The 18613-nt window shown below is 43.6% G+C and overlaps 1 protein-coding gene across 1 annotated transcript in view; it reads right to left on the bottom strand.

The window, feature by feature from the left end:
• Positions 1 to 17976, bottom strand: part of ADAMTS5 (ADAM metallopeptidase with thrombospondin type 1 motif 5) — a 63490-nt gene extending 45514 nt beyond the window's left edge. The window contains exons 1-2 of the mRNA XM_089512149.1: positions 16895 to 17976; positions 447 to 579 (exon numbers count right to left, since the gene is read on the bottom strand). Coding sequence (XP_089368275.1) covers positions 447 to 579; positions 16895 to 17953 — 1192 coding nt within the window. The 5' untranslated portion in view covers positions 17954 to 17976. The remainder of the gene's footprint in view (positions 1 to 446; positions 580 to 16894) is intronic.
• Between the last annotated feature and the right edge of the window lie 637 nt (positions 17977 to 18613).

Raw genomic sequence — 18613 nt, 5'->3', positions numbered from 1 at the left:
TATCATCACATCTCTGGATATGTGCCTCCCCACTTGGAAGAATGAAGTGGTACAAAATAAACTGTTACAAATTCAACCCATTAGGTACACATGCAAATAGAGAAAGAGAGAAAGAGAGAGAGATACAGAGAAACAAACTGTTTACCTGGCAAATGTGCTTAAGAGGGGTGAGTACTTCCTTGAAAGGGATAGTAGCATCCCTCCAATTTTTATTCCAGCCTTTATTTAAAAGTGACACTGTCAGAAAGGAAATACCTACTGTGTACCTCCACTTGCCTCCTGATCCCCTGTTAGTTAACCCCAAAGTGCAAATGTACACAGCTTTAATCCCCAAGAGTATATCTGAACCAGGGGAAAATCTGGAATTACTTGTAAAGTATTTTGGTAACTAATGCAGCTGTTACAAGTGTTGTATTTGGCAAGGGAACAAAAAAGGCATTGCATACCAATTTCGTGAGCCACTGTAAAAGCCGCATGGAGGCCGTCATCTTCAATCACTGCACAGCTGCGCTCAGGAGAGCATATGGTTCCAACGTCAGCCATTCCCAGAGTATCACATGAATGATGCCCACATAAATCCTGCCAAAGAAGGGAAGGGAAAGAAAGCATTTGAAGTCCAGTTTTGCACCCACAGGCACTGACAGCTTTGAGCTACAATCTCTTTGCAAACAGCAAGAGATGGATAATGATAATAAGCCTACACAAGGATTGCAACAACAAAGGCAACAATTAGCAGCATGTTGGACTCTTTGTTTGAAGCTCTTCAAGCCACCAACTGACAACTGTTAGGGCCAATTGGAAACTATTTTCATTTATTGCAAAGAGCTGGAGCAGCCCTTAAATTAACCACCCATATTCATAGTACACACACGATTTTAATACTGAAAATCAAGATTATCCTTACTTCCCTAAGGATGTAGTCACAGGGTGAATGTTTGGTGTAAGCCAATTGTTGTGTGTGCCTTGGTGGACCAGGAGTTGGCATTCAAATATTCTTTTTCCAATACAGATCAACATGAGTCTCTATGTTTAAGAATGCATAAGAATATTTTCATAAAAATTGTAATTATTCCATAATGAATATATTTCCCCCACAAATTCAGTAGAAAGAAATTCTGGTTTAAAAAAAATTCTGAATGTGGAAGAACATAAAAGTGACAGATCCAGCCTTCCAAGCAGAGGGCTTAGATTCAGCCACATTTGAGGTGTTGAATTAGGGTTTCCACACTTTTCCCCTGACAAACTCCTCATGTGTAACAGCTACATGGCTTGCAGGTACAACATGACAAAAATAGATGTGCCATTCAAATTTGGTCTGGTCGGTATATTGAGAATTTTCTTTTGTTTTGCTGAGAATAGTCCAAAATCAAATTTTATAGAAAAGTGTTTTTATTAGTGTGTGCGTGCGTGCATGTGTACCGGGAGGGGGGGGGGACAAAACTGACAAATCAATCCAATCCCATGAATAATCAATGTTACTGATTATCAGTGATGATGGTGATTTTGGCAACTGTTTTTAGCTATGAGATTTTTAAAGGCTTCCCAGGGTCTTTACCTACAGGGAACTTCAGGCCTGCTGGTGATATTTCCTCTCCAATTTTAGTAACCCGCCTAACCTCAGGTCTGTGAGAGCTACCAAAATAACTTTGTTATAGGGTTTATTTACAGTTATGAGGCCAAAGCTGTGGCCTCCTTGCATGATCCATGGTCAAGTGACTAGAATAATAAATAACCTCTGAACTCACTCCAAATGTTTTACTTTGTTAATGTGATCAGAAATTAACTATGGTGGCAAAGTAAACATAAAAGCAATGCAAGGACCTGAAAACATCATATGGGCCTGATTGATTTCCACAGAAAGTGACTATGAAAGCAACAGTATGCAAAGGGATCTTGTAGCACCTTTGAGACTAATACCAATAGTCCATACCTGGTGGCCCAGTGGTTAAATGCCTGTACTGCAGCCAATTACTCAAAACCATAAGATTGTGAGTTCAATACCAGCAAAAGGGCTCAAGCTTGACTCAGGTTTGCATCCTTCTGAGGTTGCTAAAATGAGTACCCAGATTGTTGGGGGCAATTAGCTTACAGTTGTAAACCACTTAGACACTGCTAATTCAGTATGAAGCGGTATATAAATGAAACTGTAAACTATTCCAGACCAACACAGCTATGTCTCAGAATTCTACTCTCATGAAAAAAAACCCGTACAGTTATCTCTGGTGGGCAAAGCACACAGTTCCAGGATCCTTGCAGATGATTATTCACTACATGGGGTATGTTCCTGCTCAGATTTCTTACTCCAACAGGTTGAGAATTCTAGGTAGCAATATACAAAAACAGAAGAACTACTGTTACTTTGTAATGCTTTGGCTGTATTACCACTTTATTAAACAACTGCTCCAATAATAAAAGAGGGCTATATGCTACAACATCCTCTAAACTATTCATATTTAAGAGTATCCACAGTTTAGTGTTTCCATTGCATGTTGCACACTCTCAAAAAGATGTGGATCTCATTGTGATTGTATTAGAAGAACCAAGAGGGAAAGTATGAAACACTGGGGAATTGCTGGACTCATTCCTCTCATGATAAATAATGGTTTATCATGATATTTAAGTGCAACTGTCAGGTTGGAGCTAGACATCCAGCATATCTGCACCACACAGTTCTAGCAATTTGATACAATTTTAAATTTCATTACTGTACCCTACAGAATGCTGGGATCTGGGGTTTATCATCTTTCGGCTGGTGAGGGAGAGAACAGGCTGGCTTAGTGTCATCAGAGGCTAGCCTGAAGATAGAGCGCCCTCCCTCCATAACTGTCATCTTTCGTCTGGTGAGGGACAGAACAGGCTGGCTTAGTGTCATCAGAGGCTAGCCTGAAGATAGAGCGTCTTCCCTCCATAACTGTCATCTTTCAGCCTGTGAGGGAGAGAACAGGCTGGCTTAGTGTCATCAGAGGCTAGCCTGAAGATAGAGCGCCCTCCCTCCATAACTGTCATCTTTCGTCTGGTGAGGGACAGAACAGGCTGGCTTAGTGTCATCAGAGGCTAGCCTGAAGATAGAGCGTCTTCCCTCCATAACTGTCATCTTTCAGCCTGTGAGGGAGAGAACAGGCTGGCTCAGCTCCATCGGGGCCAGCCTGAAGATAGAGCGCCCTCCCTCCATAACTGTCATCTTTCAGCCGGTGAGGGAGAGAACAGGCTGGCTTAGTGTCATCAGGGGCTAGCCTGAAGATAGAGTGTCTTCCCTCCATTACTGTCATCTTTCAGCCTGTGAGGGAGAGAACAGGCTGGCTCAGCTCCATCGGGGCCAGCCTGAAGATAGAGCGCCCTCCCTCCATAACTGTCATCTTTCAGCCGGTGAGGGAGAGAACAGGCTGGCTTAGTGTCATCAGAGGCTAGCTTGAAGATAGAGCGCCCTCCCTCCATAACTGTCATCTTTCGGCCGGTGAGGGAGAGAACAGGCTGGCTCAGTGTCATCAGAGGCCAGCCTGAAGGAAGGAGACTCCGCCCTCCATAACTGTCATCTTTCGGCCGGTGAAGGAGTTCACCAGGCAGGTCCAGCTCCATCAGGGCCAGCCTGGAAGAAGGAAGAGCCCTCCCTCCAATCCATCTGCCTTGGTCCAGGCCACAGAGGGAGAGAAGAACCACTGGACCTCATCCCCTTTCCCTCCATCATTCCCTTCTCCTTTTGTTTCGTGTCTTTTAGATTGTAAGCCTGAGGGCAGGGAATTGTCTGATTAAAAATATTATTGTAAGCTGCCCTGAAAGCCATTAGGGCTGAAGGGTGGGCTATAAATACCTAAATAAATAAATAAATTAAAGTGATACTTGAAATTCTGCTTGGAGGCTCTAGCATTGGAGATTACCACGAGGAGGAGGCAAATGTCCTCCTCTAATCATTTAATCATCTCAGTCACGCAATCGGGGGAAGGTAATCACACCCCCGCATGCTTATCCTGTTTTTCTCCCATCAGTAAATAGTAATGGACATGCCACTGGGTATTAACGGGAGCGTGATAATCTTTCCCCCAATCATGCAAATGAAATGATTTAATGACAGGAGGAGGACTCTTGCCTCCCATGTGATAATCTCCGTTGTCTTTCAAAGGAAAACTATCTATAACAATGAATATTCTTTCCACCCCAGTCTACACTATATAATTATGGCTGTTTATACCAATTCAACTGGTGTGCCACCATTCTATGAAATCCTAGATTTTGTTTTTCATGATGTATGTGTAGATTGGGATGGAAAGAATATTCATTGTTAAGTGCTTCCTGTCTAAGAAAATGCAATTTCTGACATTCAGGGAAGAATAATACAGGGGCAAGAATTCTGTGCAGTTTTTGTATTCATGTATCTCAAAGTATTTTGGAAAAGTATTCTGTGCAGAAATACACTTTTTTGTTTGGGAATAATGGGGTGTTTTGCATATACAAAATATATTTTCAGATAAAGATGTGCGTTTTTGTGTGTGCAAGATTACTGTTCTCTATGCAAGAAACAGCAAACTTTTACTCAATATTTTCTGCACAAAATCCAGCAATCTTGCACAAGAAAATAGGCATATGGTCTTGTTGCACAAAATGGTTTTTTTTTTGTGTGCGCAAGATTTTTGTTTTGTACGATTGCTTTGGGAAGTTTGGATAGAAAATCCACAATCTTGCAGCTCCCTCCTAGACATATGGCTATATGGGAACAATTGTGTGTGTGTGTGTGTGTAAGTGTGTGTGTAAAACCCCACAATTCACACACAAAATGCCACATTTACTTCTGTGTATAATAATTTCCCAAAATACTTTGGGATGTATGAATGAAGAAAATGCCCTGTGGAGGGGAGAAAACTATTGTCATTATTTGTTCTGACTTGTGAGGATGACATTGTCAATATTAACATTCCTAGTGTGTATATACTCCAAATTAGTTGAAGATAAATTCCAGGGCAATATATGAAGAAATCCAGTGTGTGTGCATGTGTATGTGTGTAAAGATTAGACTGATGTGCACATATATATTTTTACAGATATGTCCACAGTATGTAGAGCAGCCCCTCCTCCATTTACTTCTATGTTCTAAATATTCTTTGCCATTCAAATGGCAACAGGTAAGCCCATGGGTATTCAGAGTTCACTCTTCAAGTTCATTTTGCAAGTTGTATGCAGACCAAGGCTGCTCAAAGTAGGGTGCTAAAGTGGTAGAACCTTGATTAAAACCAACACCTGCAAAAACAATACAGATGTTTCCTAAAAGTAATTCCAATCCTGCCAATTCCATAGTTTATAGAATGTGTGGATTAGTAAGTGCCTTTTCAATAATGTTGTTTTTACAAGAAACAAGCCAAGAAATCTATCAGCATGATGTCTTATTTCTCCAAATCCTAGATTTCCCTGTTTCATTCAAATATCCCTTTCACTAATTCACCACTTCCATGAAAATTATATATACAAACTAACTATATTATTAATATCCTGTAGTGACTCTTAGCCACATATACTTAACCTCTTACACAGAAAATTTTGGCAACACTTATACAGGGTCTTACAGACACCCATCTTTAACTAATGTTGTTTTAGGCATGTGCATGTGTTTCCATACATATATATGTTCTACTATATTTAAGAAACTAAATAATTCATGAAATGCATAAAATATTGCTGAGTTCAGAGTTCATGAGGCAGCCAGTGGAACTTCATTAAGGAACTGAGCCTGGTTTCTGCACAATTAGAAAAAAGTGGCTATGTCTCTGCCCAAGTTCATAAATTTGCATGAATTAGGCAGAGGCACTGCAGATTTCATGAACGAGTCTGTGGATTCCTGAATAGATCGGCAAGGATTCTCAAGTAAGTGCTTATCATGATTGCACACATTCCTGTGAACAGTAGGAGTAGGTAATCATAGTCACATTGAAATGTCTGCTCTGATCAGTGACAATAAAAGTGGCTAAGGGATAATTGTTGTTGTTATTGTTGTTGTTGTTGTGTGCCTTTGAACATATGGGGTCCCTAAAGCACACCTATCATAGGGTTTTCTAGGCAAGATTTGTTCAGAAGGAGGTTTGCCTTTGTCTCCCTCTGAGGCTGAAAGAGTGTGACTTGCTCAAGGTAACCCAGTGGGTTTCCATGGCTAAGCAGGGATTTGAATCCTAGTCTCCAGAGTCATAGTCCAAAGCCCAAACCACTACACCACACTGGTTCTCTAGCCTTTATTACAGTATTTCTATTACTGGAGATTTCCAAAGGATCTCCACTGGAGGACTCCTATTATGTTATTTATCTGCAACTAAACTTCTCATAGCTTTTTGAAACTAAGGACCAAAATAGAACAGCCATCATTCACATAATTAACAATTGTATTAATGGCTTTAAAAAATAAATAGCAAATGTGTGTGTGTGGGGGGAGGCAACCAGAGCCATAGCATTAACTTTTATCTTTGTTTCCTTCAGTGGTCTAAATCTAAATTGTATCTTCCATGTGTTCTATTTGCACTGGAATCTAATCAAGCATGTAGTGCATTTAGAAGTAGTGAGTTACATTATAAAAGTAACTTTCTAAGTTCTGTCTATAGCCAAGTTCTGTAGGTCAAAAATTAATGATGTAATGATTAGTCTTGGACTAAGACTGCAGAGATCCAGGTTCAAATTCCACTTGGCCATGAAGCTCATAGGATTACTGTCATTCATTTGCTGTATTTGACTAATAGCCATTACAAATCCAATACAATAATGCATATATGTACATGTACATATATAAAAATATCAGATTATGGAACCTCTTGCACAGTTTATAACAATATCTTTACAAATAACTAGCACAAATACCTTTAGAAGTCTTAGCAAATATGGCTGTTTTATGTGTGACATATGCATCAGAGTAGCCAGCATTATTTCACATAAGAACTCTCACCCTAAGCTAAAACCTGTCTTAAGAATCTCTTCCTGGAGTTTTGATAAAGCTGGCGGTAGAGCAAATAGCATGAAATACTCTCTACCTCTCCCACACCACAAATGCAGAGCCTCAAATTTCTCATAACATTTCTATATTGGCCATCCAAAAGAGATACTGGCATAGGCCTGAAACAGATGGATGAAAAGGTCTGCTGTCAAGCCACGCTGGGGGCAGGGTGTCTAGTGACACACACCCTGAGCGCAGCCAGAAGCCATCCCAGGCACGGCTCTTTCAGGAAGAGCTGGCCCAACTCCTGCTGCAAAAGAAGCGGAAAAATACTGCTCCTTTTTCTGGCCAGATTAAAAACTGTGGCAGTGGCCTGGACTAGGGTTAGGCACATGCCGTCACTGTGGCCCTGGAGCAAACGGTGCCAGAGCAGCTGTGAACTGCACTTCCCAGCCCATCTGCTTGACCTCATAGTTCAGAAATGTAGTTCTGTAAATAATAATAATAATAATAATAATAATAGTAGTTTATTTTTATCCCGCTTTTCCAACTTTGATCAAAGCAGCATACAGAATTTAGATTAAAAATACACCAAGATAAAAACAGTTTAAACAACATTGAAAAACAGTCACAATAACAACACAGGGCCAGCTGAGTGGGGGAATCCATAAACATTACAAGGTCGTCAACATAGGGGGTAAAACATAAAATAACATCTCATGGGGGGGGGGGGAGGCTTTAGAGAAGAAGAAAGGTTCTTCTTAAAAGTATCTAAAGATGTGGTGGAGCGAAGCTCGTTCGGGAGATTATTCCATATTCTTGGGTCCGAGATAGAGAAGGCCCGTTGCGAGGTCCTCACATAACGTGCAGTTGGGACCTCCAGCAGATTCTTCCCTGCCGACCTGAGTGTGCGGGGCGGATTATATGGGGAGAGGCGGTCCTTCAAGTACCCTGGGCCCAAGCCATTTAGGGCTTTATAGGTCATAACCAACACCTTGTATTGCGCCCGGAAGCAAATAGGCAGCCAATGAAGATCTTTCAAAATAGGTGTTATGTGGTCTGACCTGGAATCACCAGCGACCAGTCTCGCTGCCATATTTTGCACTAACTGTAGCTTCCGGGTAAATGCAGTTCTCAGAGGGACAAAGGTAAAAATTTATAAGTACTAAGCTCTTCCATGAGCTGATTTCAACAGATGATACCAATGGGGGGAAAACTGAAGATTTAATTGAAACTAAATCCTGATTAACATCCAACATATAGATTGAGTCTCTCAGCTTGTTTTTAACTCCAGGTATGGTTAAAAAAGGGATGCAGTGGCTTAGTGGTTAAGACACCAATTCTGATGATCAGAAGATTGACAATTTGAGGTCTGGGTGCTGCATCATGGGCTGAGCTCCTGTCACTAGTTCCAGCTTCTGCCAACCTCACAGTTCAAAAACATGCAAATGTAAAAGGTACCACTTTTCAGTGAGAAGGTAACAGTGTTTGGTGCAGACATGCTGGCCACATGACCACCAGAGCAGTCCTCAGACAAAGCTGGTTCTTTGGCAGGACCTCTCGTGCGAGCAGCCTTTGGCCTCACGTGAGAGGCCCATGGTGAGGGTGCAGGCCCTTTGGCCTCTCGCGTGAGCAGCCTTTGGCCCCATGCCCTCGTGTGAGAGGCCCATGCCGAGGGCGCGGGGCCTTTGGGGGGCAAGCAGGGGCAAGGGGGAGCAAGCTGGGGCAAGGGGGAGCAAGCTGGGGCAAGGGGAGCAAGAGGGGGCAAGGGGGTCAAGGGGGGCAATTGTCTATAGAAGCCTCAGAAACATGCATTTATATTAACATTTGTTAAAAAATCAGCAATTTTTTTCGTGTCCTCCATTTTTTAAATAAAAAGTGTCCTCCATTTGAAAATTTTGTCCTACAGTTGTCCCGGTTTATTTATTTATTTATTTTTCTAAAACATTATTTATTTTTTGGCTTCGGCCCCCCAGTTGTCTGAGGGACAGCAACCTGGCCCCCAGGTCAAAAAGGTTGCCTACCCCTGCTCTATGTTGTGGCATTTTGTTACTGGCATCTCCTATGCTATGAAGCTCTGGGGCAGGAAAGTGCTACTTTTTTATTTTAAAGAAGAAATCAGTTCAAAATGCAAGAAATGCCCCACAAATCTCTGGAATTATTTGTTGAGAATTACACTAAAACACAACAAGGTTGTTAGTCATTGTATAATTTTTCTGAATTATGTTGTTGTGCCCTTGTTAACCAAAAGTCAACATAGGAAAAGTAATATCACTTGTTTGTTACTTGCAAGCTTTGCTTCCAACATACAGCTTTTATGGGAATGAAGGAAGGAAATAGTGTTTTTCATTTCAAGTAAACTAATAAATTCTATATCTTTCTTATGACATATCCCTCTCCCTCATATTAATCTTCAAGTCACTCATGCCTACTGCTGACTTAGAGTCAGTTGTGGCTGGCATCTTTGTCAGTGCAGTGCTGAATCTTCTCCACATTTTATTCCAGCCTTTAGAGAACCGACTCAAGGCACTTAACCTATTGAAGGATAGTAATCAGAACTTTGGACAGTTCCTGGAACTGGTTCAGTACCCACTGAAAGGGAAGCCACCTTGTTTTGAGCCTTTTCTCATTGTTATACAGTATTAGCATATTGAGGCTGCTAATAACTTCCCTAAAACATAGTACTTAGTTATGTACACATGCAGCCATGTGTACATGCATCTTCAATAGGCTCACGTCTATAAACTTCTTTCTTTCAGTTAGCCTCAAAGGCACTACAAGATACCTTTGCACACTGATTTTTCAGACTAACACAGCTATGTCCTTGAATTATATGTCATAGCCAAGACTCCCTCCTTGTTCTGGCAAAACCCACCTACTGGGGAACCTCATTTGACCATATTTTCAGGAACATCAGCAGAAATTGTTTCTTTGAACTCTACATGCAGCCATATACAGGATAAAATGTATATGCTGATGGAACATCAGGGGAAAATTATTTTGTACATGCTTAAGTCCACTATGCTCATATCACAGCCATAAACTTGCTGAAAGTATTGTGAAAATAACTAAACACGTGTGAAATCATGATTATTTCAAATTAACCTTGGCTTGGATCCCCTATTGAAGTATGACATTTTTGAAGTAATGCTTTAGTTTGCTGTAGAATACCAATTCCTTTGTCTTCTATTTTTAACTTTTAGCTTGCCCTGATCATCTTCCAGCAGATGCCCAGTGAATGAAAAAGCAACATTACTGTATTACACTGGTCAGTTGGTCACATGAGCAAGGGTGAGTGAAGATTTGCCTTCTCACCAGCTTTAAGCTTTTACTGGTCTTGCTAAGAGGAGAACTTTGGGTAGATTAAAGCACCAAGAAAGGCATGTTTCCTGCTTAGGGAGCCATCAGCAAGAACTACTCATCTGCTTTTGTCTTCTGTCTGCTTCACATTCTGGTTCTAAAGCCTAGTGGCCTCCAGAAGTGAAGCAACAGCCACAATAATTAGAATCATAGAATCATGGAGTTGGAAGAGACCACAAGGGCCATCCAGTCCAACCCCCTGCCATGCAGGAAATCCAAATCAAAGCATCCCCGACAGATGTCCATTTGATGGTTAATGGTGGTTGCCCCTCCATGGATTTTCAAGTTGACGGACTTGAAAGGGTGACTGTAGTTGCATTTTGGAAGAAGGATTCAAGTGGTTTCTAGAATGCTGAAAATGTTTTTGTTTACTTATGCAAGGCTTACCTGGTTTGCTTATTTCATTTTACAGTTGTATTATTAGATCTGAATAAAGTTTGCTGAACCATGTTGAACTGCTCTGATAATACTTTGATTTTTTTTTTCTGAGCCATATCACCATTTAATGAAAAAATGTGGCAAGGAAAAACCTGCAAGCATGTCCTGTTCAATAATAACCAGGTGATTACATACATAATATGATTTTTATGCAAAGTGTAATTTTTACCATTGGCAAATGAATCCAAAGACAACTCAAATATTTTTAAAGGCAGAATGTCATGTTTAATGAACTACGTGACTACAATAATGTGCTCATTTGATAGATGATATGCAAATATTAGTCTACTGAAGTTCAAAGTGGCCTGGAGTAATAAACAGGGATGGAAAATGTACCTCATACATTTGATCCATGACTGAAAAACAAGCAGTGAAAAAGAAGGTATCTGCATGTACAAAAACTTAACAGAGCCACATTTGGAGCCCATCAAAATATGGAGCTGTGGCTAAGCGTCTAGTTGCTAAGCAACCCACTTCAGACATTCAAAACAGAGTTGTAAAAGTGGAACACTCATGCCAAAGGCTGCTACTTCTTGCCTTGCTGAAAGAAAATGTGTAAAAAAACCAGTAGACTTAAGGAAAACAGACCTGTGCTCCATGAGATGTTTCTACTCTGACATTTTTACCTTTAAACTCTTCTTCATGTTTTCAAATGTGGACAGTGATTCATTCACTCTTTGATGCTCCTTGATGAATATTCTAAGGACATTCCTGAGCATCTTTTTTCCTTCCCATACAGACAGGCCAAAATAAAGCTGCTTTGAGTCACTTTGGAGGTATGGTATTTCAATGATGCATGCGTCCTAAGAGTCCAAAACCCGCACCAAAGCCACACTCCAGTCCTAAGGACTGGAGTGCAGCTTTGGTGTGGCTTTTGGACTCTTAGGACTCATGCATCATTGAAATACCATACCTCCAAAGTGACTCAAAGCAGCTTTATTTTGGCCTGTCTGTAACAGGCCATAGAGAAGGAGAAAAGCCACTTTTTTTAATTGACGTAAAAAAGTTCTGATATGTCACCACTGAATTAAAAATTCAAAATTTAGATGTCAGTTTATGCCACTCAATAGCTCAATTTATGTGAAAAGAAGATGTGATGGTTTTGTTTCAATAAGGAAAACACAGGCCAAGACTATGTCAGAGCATTTTACCTGGGGCCCATTCACACTATGGAACTAAACCATTATTATTCCACTTTAACTATCATTGTTCCAGTCTATGGAATACTTCGGTGTGTAGCTTGGTGAGGAACTGGAGCTTTCTGGCTGAGGTTTCTACATGTCCCTTCCACATGTCCCTTCCTAAACTATCAGTCCCAGGATTCCAAGGTATGGAACCATGGCATTTAAAGTGGAACAATAGTGGAATTGTGTTGGAGATCTTGGGGGCAGCAACTTCCACACTCCTCACCACTGACAGTGCAAGCTAGGTCTATTGAAAATTACAGCCCAAAAATGTTTGGAAAGCCGTAGGTTCCTCAACATCTGACAAGGAAGCCACTACCCACAACTGTATGTGAGTGCTAGTTTCTCAAGCCACATTTACCACCTGCCTTCAATGCTTCCCAAGTGATTTTGTGGGAGAACCAATGAATGGAAAATGTCACACTAAATGAAATCATACAACTTCTCCATTACATGGCCATAAACAAAGCAAAGAAAGTAATAAAATATAGGGGTGTGTTCCCAAAGTCAGTTTAAGGTTTCCAACTGTCTATGGACAGCTATCTTCTTCCCACCCTTCTAAGACTAAATGAATGACAAATACGTTATGATCATAAAACACATTTTAACTGCCACCTGAACAACGTAGTTCCCTGAGGAAATGTGCATATAGTTTATTACCATGTACATGATTTGTGGTCTACATTGCTAATGAGCTATAAAACAATTTGTATGCAAGTACACATGCTCCTGATAGAGGAAAAAATCAATAAATTTAAAGGAGGGACATTGGAAGAAGTAGGTACATGATTCGTCCCACTCTGGCTGTATGGACTGCCTCTAAAACAGTGGTGGGAATAAGGTGGCTCTCCAGATGCTGGCAATAGCAAGGACATTTCTATACCACTTACTGATGTATTGAGATGTTTACAAAGTGTAAGCTAATTTTTCCCAACAAACTAGGTACTCATTTTAGCAACCTACGGAAGGATGCCAGGCTGAGCCAACTCGGATCCCCTGGCTGGTACTGAACTCACAACCTTGTGGTTTACGAATGGGTGGCTGCAGTACAGGCATTTGACCACTGTGCCACCAGGGCTCCTGTTGAACTGCAGTTTCCATCATCCCTCACTATTGGCTAAGCTGGCTAGGATTCATGAGTGATGTAGTTCAATGCCATCTGGAGTGCCACATGATTCCTAATCCTGCTCTCAACTTTTCTGCCTTGTATGAAAATGGGACAGAAAGCAATTGGCCTTTTGGTCATAGAAAAAGAGAATTATAAAATATATAAGTATTTATGAGATAACCAACTGAAGGACGTTTTGTTCCTTTAAAAGGCCTAAATAATAATGCCTAGGAACTGTTTGTGTATCTAATGATCTGGTCTGAGCATGAAGGCCTTGGAGATGTATTCCAGTACTTTATGCTTAAGGTTAAAAATGAATGGTTTTAGACATCATCATCAACAACAAAAATCCATACAGGACATGTGCAGCACGACAAGAACATCCAGGCTATTTAAAGAATTTAGAAGTGATAAACAGGCTAGGTGTTGTTTTCTTCCTTGCCCCTTTACTGGAGTAACTCATTCCAGAAAACATCCCAAGCTTCCTATTTTCTGGCAGCCTTCTCTAGCGATGTAGCAGAGGAAGGGAACTCTAATGGAAAATTGTATGTTTTTCTGAATTAAAGAGGGAAAAGTAGAAGAGCAGACTGACGGGAACATTTGTTTTGAGAAGTTCCTATTGCATAAACAGTGCCACATGTCCACAGGAGTCACACCTCTTTCACTGGTTCAACCAATGCTTCTCAAGTATCATTCTGAACTCATCCAAAAAGCTGTGAGGATAACACTTGCCAGTTCAGAACTCTAATGGATTAAGAGACCAGTTTCCATCCTGCGGATAATGTGGCATTGCAACTCCACCCTTCACCTAACCTGGTGCGCTATTTTTCTGCGGCTGTGTTTACATGTGGTTTGAATTTATGTTCTCCTTTTTTGAGCCACACATGTTGTGCCTCTCCAGTTTTATTGCTACTTTCTTTTAATGCTGGAAATGCCATGTTAAATTACCAGAAACTAAGCAAGGAAATTGAGAGCTCCCCAAGGTCTATATCACACATTTTGTTCCCAACTAACATCAACAGAGCCAGGTCTAAACTTGATCCAAAGGCATTCTTAGTTCTTTTGGTTGCTAGTATCCAACTGATAGAGGACATGCACAATAACTAAAATGAATATAGAAAAAAATAAGAGTAATGCTCTCTGATCAGAGAACCAATGTGACATAATGTTTGGGTGTTGCACTAGGATTCTGGAGACCAAGGTTTAAATCTCTATTCAGCCGTAGAAACCCAATGGGTGATCTTGGGCAAGTCACACTTTCTCATCCTCAAAGGAAGGTAGAATTAAACCCTTCTGGACAAATGCCATGAAAAGTTCACCTGAGGATCACCATAAGTCAAAAATGATGGCCACACTAAAACAAAAACACTCTCTGGTAAAGATACTTACTAACTTTTCTCTCTATTCATGACTTACCTTATTATTCATGTTGGTTCAACTTTTCAACATGGATTTCAGTACTGGAATAAAATTTCAGTGCTGATATAAAGAATGGTTAATTGGAACTATGCTAGACTCTACACAGACAAACATAATAATCTCTGCTCAGAACCAACATCAAACTTAATAAATGAGAAATGCTTATTGGTCTGTAGCATTGTCACACAGAAGTTACACAATGAGATTCTTCGATAGCAAAATTTCCCTAAGTATAATTCAAGCTCCACAACAGTGCCGTGATCTGAGCATTGGACTACAGTTCTGGAGATCAGGATTTGAATTCCCATTCAGCCATGGAAACCCACTGGAAAATCACACTCTCTCAGCCTCAGAGGAAGACAAAGGCAAACCTGCTCAGAACAAATTTTGCCAAGCAAACTCTGTGATTGGTTTGCCTTAGAGTAAATGACTTGAAGGCACACAACAACTGCAACAACAATAACAACAAAGGATAATTCAGAACAAACCTCAGTGATGTAAAAGCCCTGTGAGAAGTCTATCAGACTGAAGGCAGTATGAGGACATAACCACTAATCAAGCTCCTTGTGAGAAATGTATAGTAACAAGTAACAAGGCTTTTAGCTCATCCCTGTCAGGTATCAGGGATGACTTTGGCAAAGAAGAGTCAAAGGAGCAACTTTCATCTTGCTGTGTGGATCCTAAACAACCTAAAGGAGGGGGACTAATTCATTTGAAGTTTAGAAAGACAAAATGTAAGGACAGTTGCTGGGAAGTCACACAGGCTGGTGTCTCTGCTAGCTCTTGATTTGATTACAATGTCGACAATTTCACTTCTGCAGCATCTCACTGCAGAGCCCTAGTGCTTTTGCTTCCCATGGGCACATTAGGATGGTATATGGACACAAAAATGGGGTGGGAGTGGGGTCAGGAGTAAGGCTGGGTGGTTGTATGGGTGGGTCAGTTCCCTTTATGATTAGGTTAGTGGGCATTGAGCCTCCATAGCTGAGACTCATGAAAGATTATCAGTCGGAAGTGTACTAAAAGATGAAGCATTTGTATAATGAATGATAGTTGTTAAGTCCTCCCAGGAATAACAAAGGCTGTCAACAATCTGTCCGATGCATTCATCCTTACAGTACTTGTGATTAAACTACACTGAACACATGGAGAGCACCTGTAACTACAGATTGTCTCTGTAAGGGTCTTCCTATTTATGGCTGTTTGAATAATGATGGGAAAAATTAGGCTGCCTTCCTCCTACAAGTACTTCTAAATGTGCAAAACAACAACCTGTCTGCCAATGTTAAGTCCCCGCGCATCTTAAGAAGAAGGTGCCCAGGATGATGAATGGCTTGGTCAGGGAGTGCTGGAGGATACTGCCCTTGAACTCTAATTATGTTTATTCAGAAGTTATTTTAAATGTTCTAAGCACACAATAGATGCTGGGGTGGGTTAGACCAAAAGTTCAACATCCTTTTCCCACAGTGGTCAGGCAGAGGCTAACAAGGAGAAGATGCAATGGTGTGTGTGTGTGTATATATATATATATATAGGTGTGTGTGTGTGTGTGTGTGTGTGTCTGTGCCTGGCTTCCACTCCACCAAATGGATCTGAGGAGCTAGACTGAAGTCTATGAAAGCTGCCAATTTCTTTCTTTCAGTGAGTCTCAAAGGTGCCACAAGATCTCTCTACATACTGATTCTACAGACTAACATGGCTATATCTTTGAATTCTATCACAAAGAGAAGAGGAGTCATCCTTCCAGCAGATGCTTGGCATTGCTGCTGGATTGTCAAGTATTAATGAAATTTGGCATAATCCCACTTGGCTGGTGACAACTAACTCATGGGGGGGGGGGAGTAGTAGATCTCTTCAGTGACAGCTCTGACAGACGTCTAATTAGACTTCACAGACTGTCAGAGGTGTCACTGAAGAGATCTACTACTACCCTCATGAGTTCCAGCCATTAAGTGGGATCATGCCAAACTGCATCAATACCTGACAATCCAGCTGCAATGCCAAACACCTGCTGCAATCATAGAATCAGAGAGTTGGAAGAGACCACAAGGGCCATCCAGTCCAACCCAATACTGCCATGCAGGAAATCTCCATCAAATCTTCCCCAACAGATGGCCATACAGCCTCTGTGTGAAGACCTCCGGGGAAGGAATGTGTTCCACTGTCGAACAGCCCTTACTGTCAGGAAGTTCCTCCTAATGTTGAGGTGGAATCTCTTTTCCTGGAGGTTGCATCCATTGCTCTGGGTCCTGTTCTTGCTCCCTCCTCAATATGGCATCCCTTCAAATATTTAAACAGGGCTGTAGTAGAATTCAAATAGATATAGCCGTGTTAGTCTGTAGAATCTGTAAGTAGAGAGACTCCCTGAGGGAAAGAAAGGGGCATCCTGAGCTCTGGGCCGCCCAGGCCAAGCCCCGCCGCGAGGCAGAAGGTTGCGCTGGAGCCGGAGGCTGCCTGCCAAGGAGCCCCTCCCGCTGGCCCTACCTGTCGGGTGAAGAGGATGGCGGCGTCGTAGTGCTCCTGGTGCTGGTCGTCGAGCTGGTTGTGCTGGTGCTGCCACTTGCAGAAGTTCTTGAGGGTGGCGGCGGCGTTCTTGCTGACCTCGGGGCCCTGCTTCTCCTGCTCGCCCGCCAGCACCGCCACCTTGACCACGGCCAGCCGGATGGGGTTCTCGATGCTGGCGTGGCCGTAGAGGCGGGAGGCGATGCCGGCCAGGGTCAGGAGGTAGTGCTGGAGGCCCGGGCCGTACTTGCGGGCCATGGAGGCGTCGGCCACCAGCAGCAGCTCCACCTGCCGGGCCCGGGAGAGGGAGCGCCTCCGCCTCCGCCGACGCCTTCGCCTCCGCCGCCTTCGCCTCCTCCGCCAGCGCTTGGGCTGCGGCGGGGAGAAGAGGCCGGGCGAGAGCGCCGCCTTGGGGGCCAGCCCCGTCCCCGTCCCCGCCGCCAGCCACGGGGGCAAGGAGGAGGAGGAGGAGGAGGAGGAGGAGGCGCCCTGGCGGGCCTCGCAGCTGGGCCGGGCGGGGAGCGTCTGGAAGCTGAAGGGCTCCCTGGAGAAGAGGTGCAGCACCCGGGCAGAGCCGTCGCCGTAGATCTTGTCCTCTTCCCCTTCCTCCTCCCCTGGCCTCCGCCAAGGCTGGAGCCTGTAGCGGGCCTGATGGACGGCGAAGTAGCCCTCCAAGCCTCCGCAGAGGTCGAAGACGGCCAGGGACTGGGGGCTGCCGTCCACCGTCCCCCGGTAGTAGCAGCGCCCCTTCCTCCTCTTCCTCCCCCGCCTCATCTCCTCCTCCGTGGAGCCCAGGAGCCCGTCCTCCTCCAGGTCCAGGAGGAAGCGCTGCCCGGCGGCGTAGAGCAGGTAGCCCGCCTTGCCCCCGCCGGCGTAGGTCCGGTCCACGCTCTCCACCAGCCCGGCGCCCGGCGGCAGAAGCAGCAGCGGAGGAGGCGGAGGCGGGGAGGCCGGGGCAGGTGCCGAAGGGCTCCAAGGGGAAGAGGCGGCTTGCAAGCTGGCAGCCAGCGGCAGGAGCAAGGGCACAAACCGGGGCAGCATGGCGGGAGCCGCGAGGAGGAAGGCTGCCTTGGCGCCGGTCTCCTCTGAGGAGCTGCCCGCAGTGGCCCCCAGGAAACTTCCCGCCAAGCTCTCTCTTTCTCTCGCTCTGGTCTCTCAGTCTGTCTTTGCCCACTCTTCCTCTTCCTCTGGCTTCTCAGAGGTTGCAGCCTCCCCCCTTCTCTTCTCTTCTCTTCTCTTCTCTTCTCTTCTCTGCACTTTCAGCCACCCCGAGAGGACCTCTTCTCCGCCTTCTTCTCCGTCTTCCCTGCTTTATTTATCAGAGGGTCGCCGTAAGCCATTGAAGGGGGAAAAGGACTCGGAGGCAAGTCAACAAATGACTGAAGCACAACCCGCAGCGTTTAGTTTGGAGCGCAAAAGAGGGACGGAGGAGCCCTGCTCACTTGTCGGCAGCAGCAGCGGAGGAGGAGGAGGAGGGAGGATGTTGAGGCAAGGGCTCAAAGGCAGCCTCCCGCCTCCCTCCTTCTCCCTCTCTTCGCCCCTTCTTCCTCCGTTTCCTTGTCGGCGGGGCTTTATCCCCAGTCTTCCGAGGCGGGAGAGCGAGCGGAGCCGAGCTGGGAAGATGCGAGAGAGAGAGGAGGTGGAACAATGCCTTTATAGCCGGCTGCCATCCTGCCATGGCCCCGTGCATCCCTCCTCGTC

Source organism: Sceloporus occidentalis, unplaced genomic scaffold, assembly GCF_023333645.1.
Source record: "Sceloporus occidentalis isolate IW3139 unplaced genomic scaffold, rSceOcc1.0.p SCAF_2, whole genome shotgun sequence".
In the NCBI taxonomy this organism is placed as follows: Eukaryota; Metazoa; Chordata; class Lepidosauria; order Squamata; family Phrynosomatidae; genus Sceloporus; species Sceloporus occidentalis.
The sequence above is the reverse complement of the archived record's forward strand: the minus strand, read 5'-3'. Positions and strand labels throughout refer to the sequence as shown.